Source organism: Grampus griseus (assembly GCF_964374135.1).
Source record: "Grampus griseus genome assembly, chromosome: 5".
In the NCBI taxonomy this organism is placed as follows: Eukaryota; Metazoa; Chordata; class Mammalia; order Artiodactyla; family Delphinidae; genus Grampus; species Grampus griseus.
In genome coordinates, this window is record NC_138998.1 from 30,435,982 (window position 1) to 30,456,558 (window position 20,577).

Consider the following 20,577-nt stretch of genomic DNA (forward strand, 5'->3'; position numbering starts at 1 on the left):
TCCCAGGAATGCAAGGATTCTTCAATATATGCAAATCAATCAATGTGATACACCATATTAACAAACTGAAGGATAAAAACCGTATAACAATCTCAATAAATTCAGAAAAAGTCTTCAACAAAATTCAACACGCACTTATGATAAAAACGCTCCAGAAGTAAGCATAGAGGGAACGTACCTCAACATAATAATGGCCATTTAAGACAAACCCACAGCCAACATCGTCCTCAATGGTGAAAAACTGAAACCATTTCCTCTAAGATCAGGAACAAGACAAGGGTGCCCACTCTCACCACTATTATTCAACAGTTTTAGAAGTTTTAGCCACAGCAATCAGAGAAGACAAAGAAATAAAAGGAATCCAAATCAGAAAAGAAGAAGTAAAACTGTCACTGTTTGCAGATGACATGATACTATACATAGAGAATCCTAAAGATGCTACCAGAAAACTACTAGAGCTGATCAATGAATTTGGTAAAGTAGCAAGATACAAAATTAATGCACAGAAATCTCTTGCATTGCTATACACTAATGATGAAAAATCTGAAAGAGTAATTAAGGAAACAATCCCATTTACCATTGCAACAAAAAGAATAAAATACCCAGGAATAAACCTACCTAAGGGGACAAAAAATCTGTATGCAGAAAACTATAAGACACTGATCAAACAAATTCAAGATGATACAAACAGATGGAGAGATATACCATGTTCCTGGATTGGAAGAATCAACATTGTGAAAGTGATTATACTACCCAAAGCAATCTACAGATTCAATGCAATCCCTATCAAACTACCAATGGCATTTTTCACAGAACTAGAACAAAAAATTTCACAATTTGTATGGAAACACAAAAGACCCCGAATAACCAAAGCTATCTTGAGAAAGAAAAATGGAGATGGAGGAATCAGGCTCCCTGACTTCAGACTATACTACAATGCTACAGTAATCAAGACAGTATGGTACTGGCACAAAAACAGAAATATAGATCAATGGAACAGGATAGAAAGCCCAGAGATAAACCCATGCACATATGGTCACCTTATCTTTGATAGAGGAGGCAAGAGTATAAAATGGAGAAAAGACAGCCTCTTCAATAGAGTGGTGCTAGGAAAACTGGACAGCTACATGTAAAAGAATGAAATTAGAACACTTCCTAACACCATACACAAAAATAAACTCAAAATGGATAATAAACCTAAATATAAGGCCAGACACTATAAAACTCTTAGAGGAAAACATAGGGAGAACACTCTATGACATAAATCACAGCAAGATCCTTTTTGACCCACCTCCTAGAGAAATAGAAATAAAAACAAAAATAAACAAATGGGACCTAATGAAACTTCAAAGCTTTTGCCCAGAAAAGGAAACCATAAACAAGATGAAAAGACAACCCTCACAATGGGAGAAAATATTTGCAAATGAAGCAACTGACAAAGGACTAATCTCCAAAACATACAAGCAGCTCATGCAGCTCAATATCAAAAAAAACAAAAAACCCAATCCAAAAATGCACAGAAGACCTAAATAGACATTTCTCCAAAGAAGATTGCCAACAAACATTTGAAAGGATGCTCAACATCACTAATCATTAGAGAAATGCAAATCAAAACTACAATGAGGTATCACCTCACACCAGTCAGAATGGCCATCATCAAAAAATCTAGAAACAGTAAATGCTGGAGAGGGTGTGCAGAAATGGGAACCCTCCTGCACTGTTGGTGGGAATGTAAATTGATACAGCCACCATGGAGAACAGTATGGAGGTTCCTTAAAAAACTACAAATAGAACTACCATACGACCCAGCAATCCCACTACTGGGCATATACCCTGAGAAAACCATAATTCCAAAAGAGTCATGTACCACAATGTTCATTGCAGCTCTGTTTACAATAGCCAGGACATGGGCACGACCTAAGTGTCCATCAATGGATGAATGGATAAAGAAGATGTGGCACATATATACAATGGAATATTACTCAGCCATAAAAAGAAACGAAACTGTGTTATTTGTAGCGAGGTGGATGGACCTGTAGTCTGTCATACAGAGTGAAGTAAGTCAGAAAGAGAAAAACAAATACCATATGCTAACACATATATATGGAATCTAAAAAAATGGTTCTGAAGAACCTAGGGACAGGACAGGAATAAAGATGCAGACGTAGAGAACGGACTTGAGGACACGGGGAGGGGGAAGGGTAAGCTGGGATGAAGTGAGAGAATACCATTGACATATACACTACCAAATGTAAAATAGCTAGCTAGTGGGAAGAAGCTGCATGGTACAGGGAGATCACCTCGGCGCTTTGTGACCACCTAGAGGGATGGGATAGGGAGGGTGGGAGGGAATGCAAGAGGGAGGGGATATGGGGATATATGTATGCATATGGCTAATTCACTTTGTTGTGCAGCACAAATTAGCACAGCATCATGAAGTAATTATACTCCAATAAAGATGTTAAAAAACATAAAAAAAAAAAAAAGAATTGACACTTAAAAAGTTATGGAGATGGGCTTCCCTGGTAGCGCAGTGGTTGAGAGTCCGCCTGCCGATGCAGGGGACACAGGTTATTGCCCTGGTCCAGGAAGATCCCACATGCCGCGGAGCGGCTGGGCCCGTGAGCCATGGCCGCTGAGCCTGCGTGTCCGGAGCCTGTGCTCCTCAGTGGTAGAGGCCACAACAGTGAGAGGCCCGCATACCGCAAAAAAAAAAAAAAAAAAAGAATGTTACGGAGATGGACAATGGTGATAGGTGCATAAAATTATGAACGTATTCAATACAACTGAACTGTACATTTAGAATGTCTAAGTTTAGGGACTTCCCTGGTGGCACGTGGATAAGACTCTGTGCTCCCAATGCAGGGGGCCTGGGTTCGATCCCTGGTCAGGGAACTAGGTTCCACATGCATGCCGCAACTAATAGTTCGCAAGCCACGACTAAGGAGCCCAGCGAGCCGCAGCTAAGGAGCCTGCCTGCCACCACTAAGACCTGGTGCAACCAAATAAATCAACAATTTTTGTTTTTAAATGTCAACTACAATTGGCACTTGCCATCTACCTCTACAAGGATTAAGTCTTGTGCATTTGCAGCTGCTGACTTTCAACACCCCACCGAAAGGAGTTCAGGGTAGAAAGCTGAAATTAGGAACTCTGTGCTCTGGGAAAAACTGGCAGAACAGGTCTTCAGAAAGTTAGATATTTTCAGGAGCCAATTTTATGAGCCCAATTCTTGTATCTCCTCATATCTAGAAAAACACTAAAATCCTTCATGGTGACATCTGCTCCTTGTGACTAGCAGTAACTTTCATGAGACTAGCAGAAAACTTCTACAAAAAATATGTGCTTGATTGCATGTATTCCCCCTTCACCAAAATCACATATATTCAGACCTTCCCTCTTACCTCTTTGGAGCAGTTTCTCAGAGCTATCTGGGATGCTGTCTCCTGAGCTGCAGTCCTCATTTTGCCCCAAGTAAAACTTAACTCACAACTCGCACATTGTGCATTTATTTTTAAGTTGACACAACTTTTAGTTTGTGAACAGTTTTTAAGTCCACAACTCTGAGGAACAGCAAAAAAAAGGAAAAAAGAACAGAGGCTGAGGGACCTGTGGGAAATCAAATGTACCAACATACACATCATAAGACTATCAGAAGAGAAAGTGTGCTTCTGATGTAAGGATAAGCATATACATCAATGGAAAAAAACTGAGTCAAGAAATAAAGCCTTATATTTATGCTCAATTGATTTTCTTTCCACCAAAGTGCCAGGACCATTCAGTAGGGAAAGAACAGTCATGTCAATTAATGGTGGTGGGACAAGGATGAATTTGGACCCTGACCTCAGACCATACTCAAAAATTAACTCAAAAGGGATCACAGACCTAATATGAAGGCCAAAAACCTATAAAACCTCATGAAAAAAAACTGAGACAGGCTGGGAGCTGGGACCCTTTGTTGCAGTGCTGCAGTGCTGCAGTGCTGCAGTGCTTGCACCTGGACACACCTCTCCTCGAGCAACAAAATACAAGAAAACTACATGGGACTAAAAGTAACTGCATGCAGGTGCAATCAGGGCAAATTCTGGACAAGAGATACAAAGAGACCAAAAAACGCAACTGCCACTTTTGAAGAGCCCGGAGCTAAAGCAGGGCACTGCACGTGCCCCCTGCACACCACACCACCTAAGGGGTGGGCAGACCACCTAAGCCACCCCTCCAGCCCGACTCCCAGACACACCCCTATCCTCACCCCATGTAATGAAAAAGGTCGCCTGCACCCTCCTCAGTGAGCAAGCAAGCAAGCGAACCTGTTGTTTGTTCTCGCTCCCTCCTGCTGCAGCAGGGGCCCCAGTAAAGCCTTGCCTGAATTTCTTGTCTGGCCTCTGACCAATTTCTATTGATTAAGGAGGCCAAGAACCCTGGTTGGTAACAAAACCACTAGACAAAATCTTCATGACTTTGTATTGAGCACAGTTCTTATATGAGAATAAAAGCATGATCTACAAAAGAAAAAAACTGATAAACTGGACTTTAAGATTTAAAACTTTTGCACTTAAAACGCCACCATTAAGAAATAAAAAGCCACAGGGACTCCCCTGGTGGCAGTGGTTAAGAATCCGCCTGCCAGTGCAGGGGACACAGGTTTGAGCACTGCTCCGGGAAGATCCCACATGCCGTGGAGCAACTAAGCCCGTGTGCCACAACTACTAAGCCTGTGCTCTAGAGCCCGCGAGCTACAACTACTGAGCATACATGCCACAACTACTGAAGCCCGCGTGCCTAGAGTCCATGCTCCGCAACAAGGGAAGCCACCGCAATGAGAAGCCTGCGCACTGCAATGAAGAGTAGCCCCCGCTCCCTGAAACTAGAGAAAGCCCACACGCAGCAATGAAGACCCAACATAGCCAAATATAAATGATAAATTAATTAATTTACCAAAAAAAAGAAAAGAAATAAAAAGCCACAGACCAGTAAAAAAAATTTGAAAATCATATATCTGATAGAGGACTTGTATCCTGAATATATAAAGAACTCTTACCCAAAATCCAATTACAAAATGAGCAAAAGATCTGAACAAACATTTCAGCAAAGAAGATATACGAATGACTACCATGTACGTAAAAAGATACTCAACAGGATTAGTGAGATGGGAAATGCAAATTAAAACCACGGAGAGATACCACTACTTACCACTGAAATGACTATAATGGAAAAGACTGACGATGCTATGTGTCAACAAGAATGGGGAGAACCTGAAACCCCCAATTACACTGCTTGTGGTAATATAAAAGGGTACAGTCACCTTGGGAAAAAATTTGGCAGTTTCTTAAAAAGTTATACATAAACTTATAATGAAGCCGAGAAGGACCCTGTGAGGCCCTCCCAAGTACAAAAGCCTTTCTGTGTCCCCCAATTCTTGTTTGTAAGAAAAAGGTTTTAGCCTCCTAGACCTTCCCTGAGTTCCAAAGGGCAGACTCAAATAGTTACTAATTAGGGGATTGAGGGAATGCAGAAAGAAATAATAGTGCGGCATGGGGCCTGGGCCTGGTTCCTCCTCAGAGGATGTGCGTAACAATTCGATACATATCTCTGAGTTCTTCTACAGGAACTCAGGCCCCCTGAGCACAGGCATGTGGACCCCAGACTGGTTGGAACCAGAAGGCTGATGACTGAGATTCCTGAAACACCACCCTGCTACCTCACCACCAACCAATCAGACACACACACCCTCCTACTACCCTCCCTCACCTTCCCCTTAAAAACTCTTCCCTGAAACCCATGGAGGAGTTCAGGTCTTTGCTTGGCCCTACAATAAACTTTTCTCCGCTCCAATCTCCGACATTCCCGTTTGTTTGGCTTCACTGTGCATTGGGCACAAGAACTTGGGTTCGATAACTTGATCCAACAATTTCACTCTTAAGAATCTACTCAAGGGTTATGAAAACATATGTCCACACGATGAGCTATATACAAATGTCCATAGCAGCATTATTTATGATATTCAAAATGTAAAAACTACCCAAATGTCCATCAACTAGTGGATGGATAAACAAAATACGGTATATCTATATACTATTATTCAGCAATAAAAACAAATCACTGATACACAGTACAATATGAATGAACCTCAAAAACATTATTTTAAGTGAAGAGAGATGAAAAAACTGTAGAGGCAGAAAGCTGATCAGTGGCTACCTAAGGCTGGGTAGGAATTGACTGAAAACAGGCAGGAAGGATCTTTTCGGAGGGAAAGATTCTAAATTGTAGACTGTGGTGATGGCTGCACAAGTTTCTTAAAAATCGTTGAAATGTATGCTTATAATGGATGGATTTTATGCTTCGTAAATTATACCGCAATAAAGCTGTTTTAAAAAAAATCAAAAGTCATAAAAGACAAAGAGAAATTGAGGAAATGTTCCAGATTGAAGGAGATTAAAGTTATATGACAACTAAAGGCAGTACTTAATCCTGGATTGGGGGGGGTAACTATAAAGGCTGTTATTAGGATCATTTGATGAAATATGAGTAAGAATAATACTGATGAATCAATATTGTTTCCCAATTACTGTACTCTGTTTATATAAAAATGTCCTTGTTCTTAGAAAATATACAATGAAGGATTTAAGAGATAAAGGAGGCATAATCTCCAATTTACTCTAAAATGTTTCAGAAAAATATAACGTGCAAATATGTGCATACGGAGAGAAAATGATAGAGCAAACAGGCAAAATGTAAACAGCTGGTGAATGTGGGTAAAAGACATAAAGGAGTGCCTTTACTCCCCAGTGTGCTACCCCTAGAGCTCAAGTTTAAAGATTAAAAAGTAGGTTTAAGATCTACAAAGTGGCTTCTCAACATACACAAGGGCTCCCACAACTACCAGAGTATCGTACACAAAGTAAACACACATTTTTCTGACTGAACACAAAGGGCAGTGGCAGGGAATAAAAACCTTCATAAGCCTGCAGGCCAGGGGATGACAAGAACAGCTGGCCTGATTAGAAACAATGTCTGCCTGTCTCTGTCCTTTCTTTCCTCCCCTCCCTGGAAATGCTGATCTGTCCCTTCTCTCAAGTTTACATCTGGCAGCATCTCTCCCTCACCCCAACCTCCCTTACTATACTCTCACAATGCACTTCCTACTTCAAATAATGTATTTAATTTTTGTGTTTCTTTTCATTTCTTTCTCTTTTAGTCTGTAAGAAAGCAGATATCTGAAATGATGTTCACCAAATGCTTCTAACTGGTGGGATCTTGGGTGATGGTGGGATTTCTTTCTTCTTTGTACTACAGCTTGAACTTTGTATAATGATCTTGTAATGTCTTAACCAAAAAAAAAAAAACCACAGGGGCTTCCCTGGCAGTGCAGTGGTTGAGAGTCCACCTGCCAATGCAGGGGACACGGGTTCGTGCCCCAGTCCGGGAAGATCCCACATGCCGCAAAGCGGCTGGGCCCGTGAGCCATGGCCACTGAGCCTGCGCGTCCGGAGCCTGTGCTCCGCAACTGGAGAGGCCACAACAGTGAGAGGCCCGCGTACTGCAAAAACAAAAAAAACAAAAAAAAACACTGCTTTTTTTAAAAACTGTTAATTCTATAGATACATGTATATGTATAACTGAATCACTTTGCTGTGCATCTGAAACTAACATAACGTTGTTCAACTATACTCTGATATAAAATAAAGTTAAAATAATAAAATTCCTAATTTTTAGCAAGTCAGTTCATTTTAACCTTTTATATTCCCTACTCCTTGCTTTTGCAAAAAAATTATTTAAGTGACATTCCCTTTTGAATAACCTTTAATTTTGTTTTCCCCTATAAGTATCAGTGGCCTCTATGAAAGAAAAAGAAAGATAACCCTCCCCACCTTATCAGTTCCCCCGACCAGGGATTGAACTGGGGCCACAGCAGAGTCCTAACCACTAGGCCACCAGGAACCCCCACCTCTCTTGCTTTTCATCCACCCTTCATGCCACCCCAATGACACAAGAAGGAGCTACGGGACACAATGAGGTAAGATAGGGAAGCTCTGACCAGGACACAGCTTAGAGAACTCCCTGTACTCTCCCATTCTCTATTAACGGTTTCTCACCAGAAAGATGTCTGCGTAGCCAGCCAAAGACTCTACTCCCTCTTGGATCCGTGCTCCCCCAGAGTCATTCAGTCCAATCACCGGAGCCCCCACTGTCATGGCTTGGTCCATGATCTGAGATAGCAGAAAAATCTTTTGTGAGACAACTGACCCTGTTATGAAAAACAGCATTTACAAAGCACCATGGTGGTTTTCTGGAAAATGTTCTGAGTGTACTTTTCAAAACAGGAGTCCATAACACTGGCTCCATTCCACATGATGATTGGGTACCTCGTGGAAGACAGAAAATCAGATATTTAAACCGCTAATTAAAGTCCCCCAAGCAGCCAAGAGCCAAAGCACTTCCCATTTGCAGAGGCGAAGACTGTTCATGGCAACCACTTCTAGAGCCTCAGGCCCAGGCTGTAGTATTTTTTCAGCCTGGGACTGAACAAAATAATATTTTGAACTGATAGAATGGCAAAGCAGTATTTTTGTGAAAGTAAATGTGGACCCATCTATTAACTGGAGGCCAGGCCCAGCCCTCTTACTTCTAATAAGACAGATTTTCCTCATGGGTCAGTAGTTGACAGCCTAATGAGCAACATTTCTAACAGTCCTTGAGAATTTACAAAGCACTTTCACTTCCATTATCTCATTTAGTAATCACAACAGAGGCAATAAATTGTGGAGGAAATTAGGAAGGTTTAAAAGTTTAGGGATTGGCCCAAGGTCTCAGGAGTAACACATGACAGGACCACACGGAGAAGCTAGGTATTCCATTACACAGGGAAGCCCTGCCCAGCTACTAAAGATCAACTCTACCTTTATTCCAAAACTCCCCAAATATGATCTACACTTTTATTCACCACCAGAGCATCTCATCTGTAGCAGCATTTTTTAAATGCCATCATTTGCACTGCTTTTTCAGTACCTGGATTCTCTACCTAGACCATGGGTTCTTTACTTGGGATCCTCAGAACCGTAAGAAGCCTGTGAGTAGATTTCAAGGAGTCCATGAACTTGGAAAATTTTACATTTTATTAACCACAGCAGTATTAGAAATACCTGTGACTTTGTCATTAATAGAAGCCACAGATTTTTTATGCCACATTAAAGTTGCTGCAAATATCTTTTTTTTTTTTTTTTTTTTTTTTGGCCACACCGCATAGCATGTGGGATCTTAGTTCCCCAACCAGGGATCGAACCCGTGCCCCCTGCAATGGAAGTGTGGAGTCTTAACCTCTGGACCACCAGGGAAGTCCCACTTTCTGGTGGGTCCCACTTTCTGGCAGATATCTTGAAATATCATTTTCAACTCATGCCAACTTTGAAATTATAGCAGTTTATCCACTGCTAAATCTCGATTTAATTCATTAATAAGGAAGCATATATATTACAAATGTGATTGTTTAATTTTCAACCTCTTGTAATCCTACATTTTACTTTATGCATGTGTAAAAAATGCGGGTCCAGGGACTTCCCCAGCAGTCCAGTGGTTAAGACTTCACCTTCCAATGCAAGGGGTGCAGGTTCAATCCCTGGTCGGGGAGCTGATATCCCACATGTCTCGTGCCAAAAAACCAAAACATAAAACAGAAGCAATATTGTAACAAATTCAATAAAGACTTTAAATTTTAAATATATATAAAAAATGCAGGTCCGGCTTCACCAGCCTGCCAAAGGGATCCATGCTACAAAAAATGTTAAGACCTCCTGCCCTTTACTGAAGGCACCTTCAGGTCAGCACCACATCCTGCACACCTCTGCCCCACCCCATGTGACTGATGAAAGTATTGAGTTTGTTTTCAATATTAAATACTTACTTTGGGGGCTTCCCTGGTGGTGCAGTGGTTAAGAATCCGCCTGCCAATGCAGGGGACACAGGTTCGAGCCCTGGTCCGGGAAGATCCCACATGCCACGGAGCAACTAAGCCCGTGTGCCACAGCTACTGAGCCTGTGCTCTAGAGACCGTGAGCCACAACTACTGAGCCCGTGTGCCACAACTACTGAAGCCCATGCGCCTAGAGCCCACACTCCGCAACGAGAAGCCACCACAATGAGAAGCCTGCACACCACAAGGAAGAGTAGTCCCTGCTCACCGCAATTAGAGAAAGCCCGCACACAGCAACGGAGACCCAATGCAGCCAAAAATAAAATAAAAATTTTTTTTTAAAAAAGAAAATTTATAAAAAATAAATACTTACTTTGCAGATCTTTTGGGCATGTGCTCCCGACAGGCTGCCTCCAAAAACTGTAAAATCCTAAAATGAAAACAAATCAAAAAATAATATGGAGTGACTAGCCAGAGATGAAGACCCAATAGGAGGAGGAAATGGAAAATTCATAGATAAAAGTTTTTAAAGGATTTTCAGAAGTTTAAAAGATTAGGGGGAGAGTGTGACATAAAGTATTCCATAGAATGAATAGTGAATAAAATGTCTTAAAAGGAGTGCATGTAATGTGAAGAGCAAAAGACCTAGTCTTTGTATACAAAAACGACTTGTAGCTCTGAGGGAAGGAAAACTTTTCAGGCAGAATTAACCCCAAAAAATCAGATTCTATGGATGTCAAACAGACATTTCTATTACTAGGAAATATCTGCTGTTTTGATAAAGGAGGTGAAAGAAGTGAATGAGTCCTCACTGCTTCTTCTTGCTTCTGGATTTTCATTACCTTCTGATATAAAAAGCTTCTTGTAGGAATGACCTCCTTCCTAAATCCCCATCAAAAAGATAGTACGGAATTAAAAACACATTCAGCCCATGAGGACAAAAAAGAGGAAACAACAGCAGAAGAGAGAGTGAACAAATGAGGGAAGTGAAAGCACAAGAATATCTGACTTGGAGCAAATGGAAGCCTTTACACCTGCCGAGGGAGTAACCACAGGAGGGGACAGCCCAGGAACCACAGAAAGTGCGGTGGAAAGCAGACTGACAGGAAGTCTGTGTTGGGAGCAGTTAGACCCCACAGGGCCTCTTCTTCACCTGGAGAAGAGAAAGGAGGTTTACTCTCTCAAGAAACTTAACCAGAGGGCTTCTGGAGTCACAATCCCCAGGCACAAAAGGCAGCAAAGGCAAGGCTGAAAACAGGTGAGATGCCTAATCTGTACAGTGAATGATGAGCCACTGCTGGCCCCTCCTTCCCCCCACCCCCTTCCCCCAGAACACATCTAAAGCCAATTATCACGCAAAAGACTGCGACTGCTTCTCTGGAAAAACAGAAGCTCCCCGCAGAAAACAATGTCTGCAGATATTAACATTTGGGGGATCACTACAAAAAATCTGACCCATCACTCCTCCCCCTCAGTATCCTTCAGGGCCTACTTCACATGCCCCATTTTCCCTAAAGCTTTCCTGGATCCGGATGTGACCTTCCCTTGTCCTGAGCCCATGGCACTTGCCCAGAACCTCTCACCGACTATCGGTAACTGTAGCCACCCCTGTTCTGTCCCATTCTACCTACAAAACGATTAGCTTCTCCAGGGCAAGAACTGTCTCGGTCATCTCCACCTCCCCCTCACCCCCACCCAAACCCACGGGCATAAGGGGTGCTCCGAAGCATCAATTCAATGAATTTTTGTTATCTCCTTAATAGTTAAGGGAACATTGTGCCCAGAAAGCACAATAGCCTTCTTTGTTCTAGCTATCTTACTAATGGTTCCTTCTATACAATTCTTTGCCTAGCTCTCATAAATTACAAAAAAGAGAGATGATCCCTTCTAGTTAGGCATTTGGCAGACACATTTATAACACAGTTTTAAAATATTTTAAAAGTAATTCTATTAGCAAATGAGTACTGTCTAAATAACTCTTAAAATAATCAAGTATAATTATTTTACTCTCAAACCTGGAAAACATTCTAGGTTCCTAAATAAGCTCTATACCTTTAAGATCTGTAAAAAGAAACTAAATATTTAGAATTATATACATATTTCTGTCTCTTAGTGGAGAAAAAAAAATCAAACAAAAAATAGGATACAACATGTTCTTTGTGTTAGTTTTCTACTGCTGCTATAACAAATTACCACAAAGTCAGCAGCTTGAAACAACACACATTCATTATCTTACAGTTCTGTAATTTAGAAGTCCTACATGGGTCTCAGTGAGCTAAAATCAAGGTTAGCAGGGCTATGCTCCTTTCTGGAGGCTCCAGAGGAGAATCTGTTGTCTTATCTTTTCCAGCTTCTAGAGACCATCTATTTACATTCCTCACCTCATGACCCCCTTCCTCCCTCTTCTAAGCCAGAAACAGGCAGACCAAGTCCTTCTCACATAGCATTACTCTGACCTCCCCTTCTGCCTCTCTCCCACTTTTAAGGGCCCTTGTGATTACACTGGGCCCACCTGGATAACCCAAGCTGTTCTATTTTAAGGTCAACTGATTAGTAACATTAATTCCATCTGCAAGCTTAATTCCCCTTTGTCAGGTAAAATTACATATTCACGGGTTTCAGGGATTAGGATTTGGATATATTTGCAGGCCATTATTCTGCCTACTACATTCTCCTATGGTGTCCGTGTGAAGAAACTGTATGTCTTGATGCAGCCTAACAAAAACTGTTTGAACTCTTTCACGAAAGCCTAAAACTCAAGGGGCCTGTGGCTCTAAGAGTCAAATCCCCTCTGCCCAAGCTGCATCCGTTGCACTCCCTCAGGTCCACACAATCTGCCCAGGACACAGCTGCCCTCCCAGCACGCACCCAACCTGCCAAGAGGACTCTCACTCACTTGGATAAAGTCCTGGTCCCTGGGACTTCTTAGATGACTACTGCCCTGTGATCCTCCCCCACACTGACTAGGGAGTCTTTCTCCCTAATTAAAAACACTCTATTACATTATAATAGTGTAATACTCTGGACATATGCACTAAGAAATAAAGTAATTCCCTCACCTGCCCCAACTACAGGCAAGTTTTCATTCCCCAGGACTGTTTTCTTCTCACATATTTTGTTCCTGGCTCTGCCCTCAAGGAAACCTCAGCCAATTAGAGTATGAAATACCTGACTGAAGACATAAACCAATCTTCCATTGATTCGGCCCCGTCCAGTGACCACACTGTCTCCAGGAAACTACCAGAAAAATAGAAAAATGAAAGTTAAAAAAACCAAATACTTCTCTTAATTAATTTCGTAGTTATGCCCCAAGGAAAGACTCCCCCTAAAAAAACCACACCCCAAATTCCTTAAAATTCAATATGAATAAAGAACATGAAGGAATCCCCGCTTCCCCCCTCAGCTCTGCAACAGCAAGCACTGGGCTACTGCTTCATCAACAGAACACTGTAGTCTTGGGCCTCAGTGGGCCTCAGCAGAATAATCAGGGGACCCCCTAGGGAAGCCACTACTGAACCCTCACAGGAGGAAGGAGAATATATAACAAAACATGGCAACTTCTACAGAGCCACACATCCCACCTCCAAACCTTAAAAAGGCAAACCTATCATTTTGCTTGGAATTCTGACAGTCATTGTGTGGCCCATAATGGCTCAAATGGAGCCAGCAAGTTTAGTGCCAAGGTTATAAATCTTTGATCATAGTCTTGAAAATAAATGGACCAAAAGAGAGTCCAAAGAACTCTGTGCACCATGGAGAACACCCAACTGAAGGAACAAGTGTTGGTAACTCTGACCTCCAAAACTCCAAGGCATAAACTTAAAGTATGTCAAAAGAGGTGACTGGTTAGCCTTTAGGGGTTCCTGGTGCCTAGGCAGACCAGAACACAATCCAAAAAAATTCCCAACTCTCCTTCTAAGTTTGTCATTCTATACCAGTAAGACCTGTGAACCCACACCAGAGCCCTAGGAGCTGGGCCAGAATCACCCTGCACAAGGTATGAGTAGTGCACCCACATTCCTTCATCTGTAGACAAAGGTGAGTGGGGAACCTGGAGGCCCCAGCAGTGCTTCTCAAGAGGCACTTCTGCAATTCCAGGGCCCCACACTTGAAAATGTTTCAATGCATCCTGAATCCTGAAAGGACTTCATTAATCTAGTGTGTCGAACAGCAGGGCCGCAGCTGGTAAGTGAAACCTGGAGGCCTGCACCACCACTGTGAACAGATACCTTATTCTTATCAGCAGCCATTCCAAAATCTGCACATCTGTGTTCCACAAACATGTCGCTCTCAACAAAACTGCCAGGGTCCAGCAAGAGACTGATCCGCTCTCTGGCCGTTAGCTTTCCCTAAAATGCAACAAAAATCGCTCAGTGATGTCATCATAGACAAAAGTCAGTAAGCAAGGAGTGCTCATGGGAGGGCCAGGAGGGCTAGTTTTTGCCTTCACCCTATGTGAAAGCCTCTGTTCCATAAACCTGCCCAAGAGAAAGGTGTTATCAGTAGAATTCAGCCAGTAAGGAAATCAGGGCAGACCGGCTGTTCCAGGAGCCACTAACTGTGGAAGCAAATTAAGGGAGTAGGAGGGAAAGGCAGAGAGGAGAAGTCGGGGTAAGGAGAGCCTGACCCTGGAACAAGATAACGAGTTCTACAAACATTTACTGGAGACCCAAGGAGCAGTAAAAAGGAGAACGGAGAAGCAGGAGATAGAAAACTAAAGCAGGCTTCACGAAGGGTCTGAGGCTACACTCCTAGGTTCACAAGCTTCTTCTAAGGAGCCCCACAGAAGCTCACCTCACTAGGGTCCAGCCCCAAGGACACTTCTCCTGCCTCCTCCAGGGTCCTCTCCTACATTGGGGGCCCTGCTTAGGGACCCTACCCCTGACAGTGACTGTGATACACAGACAACCCCACAGCAGAGAGTGGCTTAGTAGAAAAAGAGTGGGACAGAGTAAAGAGCTCACTTGAGAGGAGTTAAAAAAATGGTTCTTGGAGAGGGTGACGTTGGAGACCTCAACCTGTCAAGAGCCTCCATAGTTTGGGCTCCCAAGCCCTTAGACCAAGACCAATAACGGGGCCCATTGTCTATCCCCGACCCCTGTTAAAAAAAAAAAAAAAAAAAAAAAACCTCTAACTAGCTATATTTTCCCCTTAAGAAGGAAGCCAAAGCCAGTGAGGTGGTATTAAAACAAAAAGGTAATCCTCTACACTACTGTGTAAAATAAAATAAGTTTCCAAGAAAGCAATTTGGCGGGCTTGCCTAGTGGCGCAGTGGTTGCGAGTCTGCCTGCCGATGCAAGAGACGCGGGTTCATGCCCCGGTTTGGGAAGATCCCACATGCCGCGGAGCGGCTGGGCCCGTGAGCCATGGCCGCTGAGCCTGCGCGTCCGGAGCCTGTGCTCCGCAACAGGAGAGGCCACAACAGTGAGAGGCACGCGTACCGCAAAAAAAAAAAAAAAAAGAAGAAGGCGGCAATTTGGCAATATATATCAGTGTTAAAAATGTTTGTATCTTTTGACCCAGTAATTCCATTTCTGGGAATCTATCCTGTGGAAGTAGTCCAAATATTGTGTAAAAGGGTATGGGGTAGGAGATTTAAACCAAGTAAGCCTCCTGACTAAGTCAGCCTTGGCAAAAGAAAAACAGTTTCTGGAGGCTGCATCTAAATCCAGTAAGATCCGCCTGGAAATGGGTGGGATGATCTTCCAGGGAGGGATTGAGCCATGGGCCCCAACAGAAAGAGTGCAGGGAGCACTGACAGGCCTTTCCGGAGGATAATCTAAAGTTTCCTCACAGAACTTCCCTGAAGGTCTAGTGGTTAAGAATCCCCGCTTCCACTGCAGGGGGCACCCGTTCGATTCCTGGTTGGGAAACTAAGATCCCGCATGCCGCTCAATGCAGCCAAAAAATAATAATAATAAAGCTCCCTCAACACAGACACTGCCACCCCAGGGACCTCAGGGGAGGGAGGAAAAGCACTCTGGGCACCACACACTCTCAACCAAATTTACATCTCACTCCCAAATGGCAAAAAGGAACTGTCACACTCAGGCTCTTGTCAAATGGGCATTTACAACATCTAAATTAACACTCAAATTAGAGTTAATAAAGGGCCAGTGCGAATGTCCTCACTAAAGACCCCACTACCCCCACGTCTGTAAATTTATGCCTCAGTATCCTTCACCTCTAAAAATTTCACTTTTGCATCTTCCAGGTTGGTTATTTAACCCATCCAGCACATCAGGCCAGACTCACACGTGTCCGGGACGCACTGAGCGAGCCTCGTTTCAAGTCCCAAGTCACCGATCTGGGCCTCGCAGTACCCCGGGCAGTGGGTGGCAGTGCCTCAGCTGCTCACTCCAGCCAAACTCTCAGAGTAACCTGAGCAACCCCAGGAAAAAACACCTGCTTCCGAAGGTGACTTTCCTACCCAGCAAGCACGCTGATATCCTAAAGGAGCTTCGGCTGGCATTCGGGGGGCAGAGTTTCCACAAGTTCCCTGCGCACACCACACAGCCACCCCAGGTGAATGTGAGTTTGCCCATGTAACTTCCCCTGCCAAACGCCTTGATTTTCCTGCTTCCATAATGGAGCAAGAACCTACCACCACTCTTTCATGGGGCATGAGAAGAACAAGGTTTTTTTTTTAATTAAGTGCCTATCATTGCTTCACTATCTTATTCCAGTAACATTACAAGGGGAGAATTATTACCATCTTCTATTTAGAATAAATTGACTCCAAAGGGGTAACTTGTCCAAAAGTTCATAGCTATTAACTGGTAAGCCGCTGGAGCCCAGCCAGACCCGTCTAAAATTCCAAAGGGAAAGCAGACAGTGACAAAGCACAACGGTGCTTGTCCTGATTTTACCTGCCCCAGAGAAAGACAACAGGTTCACAAGGTGAACATCCTCGGCTCCGCCCCGCCCCTCGCGGCATCGCGCGGATTGGCTAGGAGGCCCCGTACGCCGCGAGCCGCTCACGCTGTGATAGGTCGCGACCGCCGGAAGCGGGCTGGCCGGGGCCCCTTTAGGACTCACTCGCTTATGCTGCGCGTCGATGCGGTGCTGCCCTCCTCCCAGTAGTGCGGCTTGACGCTTGTTCTCGATGCGCTCATTAACAGAGACAGGCTGGGTGCACACGCTGCGCACCGCGGCCCGGAGACTTCTCACTACAGCACTGAGCCTGATTCCGGGTGCCGCCACGCGCATAGCCGCCGCCGCCGCCATTTTTGCTTTACCAGCGCATCTGAGTGCGCATGTGCGTCGTGTGCACATCGCGGGGTCTGCGCCTGCGCAGCGTCGGCGGCATGTAGGAAGCCTGTGGGCTGGAATGCGGAGCGCGTTTAGCAGAAAGGCAGGAGAGCTCGAGACTCGAGGCTGTGCTAGGGCGTCACCCTGAGTCGTGTGGTCAACCGATGTTGTGCCCGCCAGGCTGCACAGAAGAGCGACTTAGCCCTTGCTTTTCTCTGGCTATCTAGACCCCTGGTTTTGTCCTCTCACTTTCTTTAGAAAATAAAGTTAACCAGCGTTTGTTGAACACTGTACCAAGTGTTGCTTTAAGCATTTACCTGCATTAGCTTACTATCCTGATTTCACAGATGTAGCAAATGAAGCACAGAGAGGTAGAGTGATTTGATCAGCCAGGACTAGAGATGTAGTGGAACCAGGATTCAAACACAGACGTATTATGTACCACTTGCTGAGCACCAGGCTTCAGCATCACCTGAAAGCGAGCTGGAAATGCAAACTTTAAAATTCTCAGGCTCCATCCAAGACCTACTGAATCAGAAATTCTGGGGATGCTGCCAGCAATCTGTTTCAACAGATGGCCTGTAGGTGATTTTGATGCTTGCTTGAGTTTGAGAACCACTGCTCTAGGGATTTAGAACTGAACTGTTGGGAGCTTGTCCATCTGTTTCCCCAGCTAATAGTCAGCTCTTCAAAGCAAAGAACAAGGTGTATATTTCACATTCTTAGCCACAGAAAACTGCTAAAGTTGATCATTAACCCCGCCGAGCTCCAGCTCACAGCCAGGGCCTTCATAAAGTCCAAACTCTGGCCTGAGACTTCAACGTTAATAGAACTCAATTTAGCAAACATTTTTGAGCAGCTGCTATGTGCCAAGAAGTAACCACTAGTACTTATTACTTTCCTGGAGTAGGAATTGTTCACCTACATATGCAGTGAAGCTGAGGGTCTAAGGCTTGAAGGCATGTGGCTGGACAAAGCCCACCTGCATCTCTCTGACTCCGTAGTAGATGCTCTTGGCCCTGCACCTGGGTCCCTGCGTTAAGGACCTTTCCAATCTAGAGAGGTAGACAAAGGACCAGCCTGGTAGCACAGTGGAGAATTTAGGCAAGGCTGGGTGTGTAAAGGAGAGTTATCTCTGAGAAGGTAGCTGCATGCCAGGAATAATGGCCTGTTCAGATTCACACACATGGTTGAGTCCCCAGCTTTTGGGATAATGGTGGTACATGAGCCTGAAAAGCAGGGATGTAGTTACAGTGTGAAGAATTTTGCCATATTCAGCATTGGGACTTGATTCGGGTTGGGGCATTGGAACTCCTTTGTCCTAAGATGCTTTGCAGATCCCTCTCCTGTGGCACATCTCACATGGTGTTAACATTGTTTAGAACTCTTCCCAACTAAATTCCCAAGCCAGAGGGCAGGGACTGTGGCAGCTTGCTCACCACTGTGGCCCTTGCACCCGGAACAAGGCTCAACACACAGGAGGCCTTCAGAATGTATTTGTGGAATTGAACTGAGCTAGCAAATAGACAATAGCATGTTTTCTCCTATGCCTATTCATCCTTCCAGGCTCTACTCAGGTATTTCCTCAAGGCAGTCTACATTGATCCTCCCTCTACCTGGGTTAGGGAAACTATCGGTCCCTCGGGAAGCAAGGAAGATTTTGTTCTTATTTAACTTTGAGTAACCAGCATTTAGCAGAAAGCCCAGCACAGAAGGGATCCAGAGACAACTGTTAGACTGAACCTAAGTGCTCCCTCCAGGTAGTTCTCTTTCCCTCCCCTTCTTTCTCCTCCCAGTCTTCTTTTTTGCTGTACTAGTGCCCGACCCATGGGTGCTCAATACAGAATTCTAAAGATCTATCATGTTATTTCTCCTACTTCAGATGCAAGACCCAGCCTAGGGTGGGTGGGAGGAGGAGTAAAAAGGGAGAATGTATTTACCCAACAATTGCCCTTTGGAATCCTTGCATGCTCTGGCCTATTTTCCTGTTCCTAGTGCCCCTTCATTGAATTCCTGTGTCTGAGTTATTTCTACACTTCAAGACAGGAGTCACCCTGATCTGGCCATCCTATTCTTGTCAATGACCACTGTCAGCAAAAATGGGTGAAATAGAAGGAAGGAGTAAATTTGGAAGAGGTGCCATATTTGGGAGAATGTGTTAGTCTGAATCTTCAGAGAAGCAGCTGCCTAGAGGGGAATTAAACACGTAAGAAATCAGTTAGGGGACCACCTGTGAGAGAAAATGGAGCAAAATCTGGGAGAGGCTGGAAGAACTATCAGGTTGCAATCCAACTCTGAACCCCCGTCAAGGAGAAAGAGAAGGAAGAAGGGTGACTAGGAGCTTTTTAGACTACTATGCAGTTTTAAGGAAAGTTCAGCAAGGCTGTTAAGTCCTGGAGCCAAAATATTTCTGCCCCTGATTGGATGGCAGCAGCCTGGGAGAGGCGTGGCCTCAGTGCAAATTCAGCAGTTAATTTCAGAATAAGGGCCAGAGCTCTCCGTCAATTAGGTGTAGTGCAGTACCGGTGTCTTCTCACCTTAGTGAGGTTTGCGTGGTAGGAGTAAAGGGTGTTGCAGGAAATTTTGGAGAGCAGCTACCCTCCACGTGGGAAGAGAGGATTTTTTAAATGTTTCTTGTGCATTATGAATGCACTTCGCCCTTAGTGTTTTATTTTAAAAATTGAAGGAAAAAAAAGAAGTATTTTAAATTCACATTATTTCCCCTGAACTGTGTTTCTTTGGCTACTAAGATTGGGTTACAAGAGACCTGGCTTAAATTCCAGTTAAAATTGTTATCAAGATGTGGAACCTGGTTTTCCCCAGACCACACACATTTTTCACACCATCTTGGAAAATCTTTGTCTTTTCTGGCTCCTTGGGCTCTGTGAGAAATGAACAGAACTGCCCTATCCTTTTTTCCAGAGGCAATTCCAGACATCGCTTCCACCCTTGCTGAGCTGCTCTTGTTTTGAATTTTTTTTTTTTTTTTTTTTTTTTGGCTGCATTGGGTCCTAGTTGCGGCATGCAGGCTTCTCTCTAGTTGTGGCACATGGGCTCTGTAGTTGCAGCACGCGGGTTCTCTAGTTGTGTGTGGGCTCAGTAGTTGTGGTGCGTGGGCTTAGTTGCCCTGTGGCATGTGGGATCTTTGTTCCCTGACCAGGGATTGAACCCACGTCCCCTGCATTGGAAGGTGGATTCTTAACCACTGGACCACCAGGGAAGTCCCCCTTTGAAGTTTTTGCCATCTGTTGGTACCACATTTCAGCATCCCCTGACCTCCACAACACACCCTCCTCTCCCTTCTCTCATGATGTCTGTGTCGGGCTCACTTTTTCCCTCTTTCCTGCTGTATTAGTCAGGGTTAGTGTTCTCCAAAGAAACAGACCTTTTAGGTGATAAATGATAGATAGATAGAG

General features: G+C 44.0%; 1 protein-coding gene across 1 annotated transcript in view; it reads right to left on the reverse strand.

The window, feature by feature from the left end:
* The window catches only part of PCCB (propionyl-CoA carboxylase subunit beta), a 91,937-nt gene extending 74,793 nt beyond the window's left edge, over positions 1-17,144 (reverse strand). The window contains exons 1-5 of the mRNA XM_082655247.1: positions 16,949-17,144; positions 14,140-14,259; positions 13,079-13,147; positions 10,284-10,340; positions 8,097-8,210 (exon numbers count right to left, since the gene is read on the reverse strand). Of these exons, the coding sequence (XP_082511373.1) occupies positions 8,097-8,210; positions 10,284-10,340; positions 13,079-13,147; positions 14,140-14,259; positions 16,949-17,137 (549 nt within the window). The 5' untranslated portion in view covers positions 17,138-17,144. The remainder of the gene's footprint in view (positions 1-8,096; positions 8,211-10,283; positions 10,341-13,078; positions 13,148-14,139; positions 14,260-16,948) is intronic.
* Positions 17,145-20,577: the final 3,433 nt, after the last annotated feature.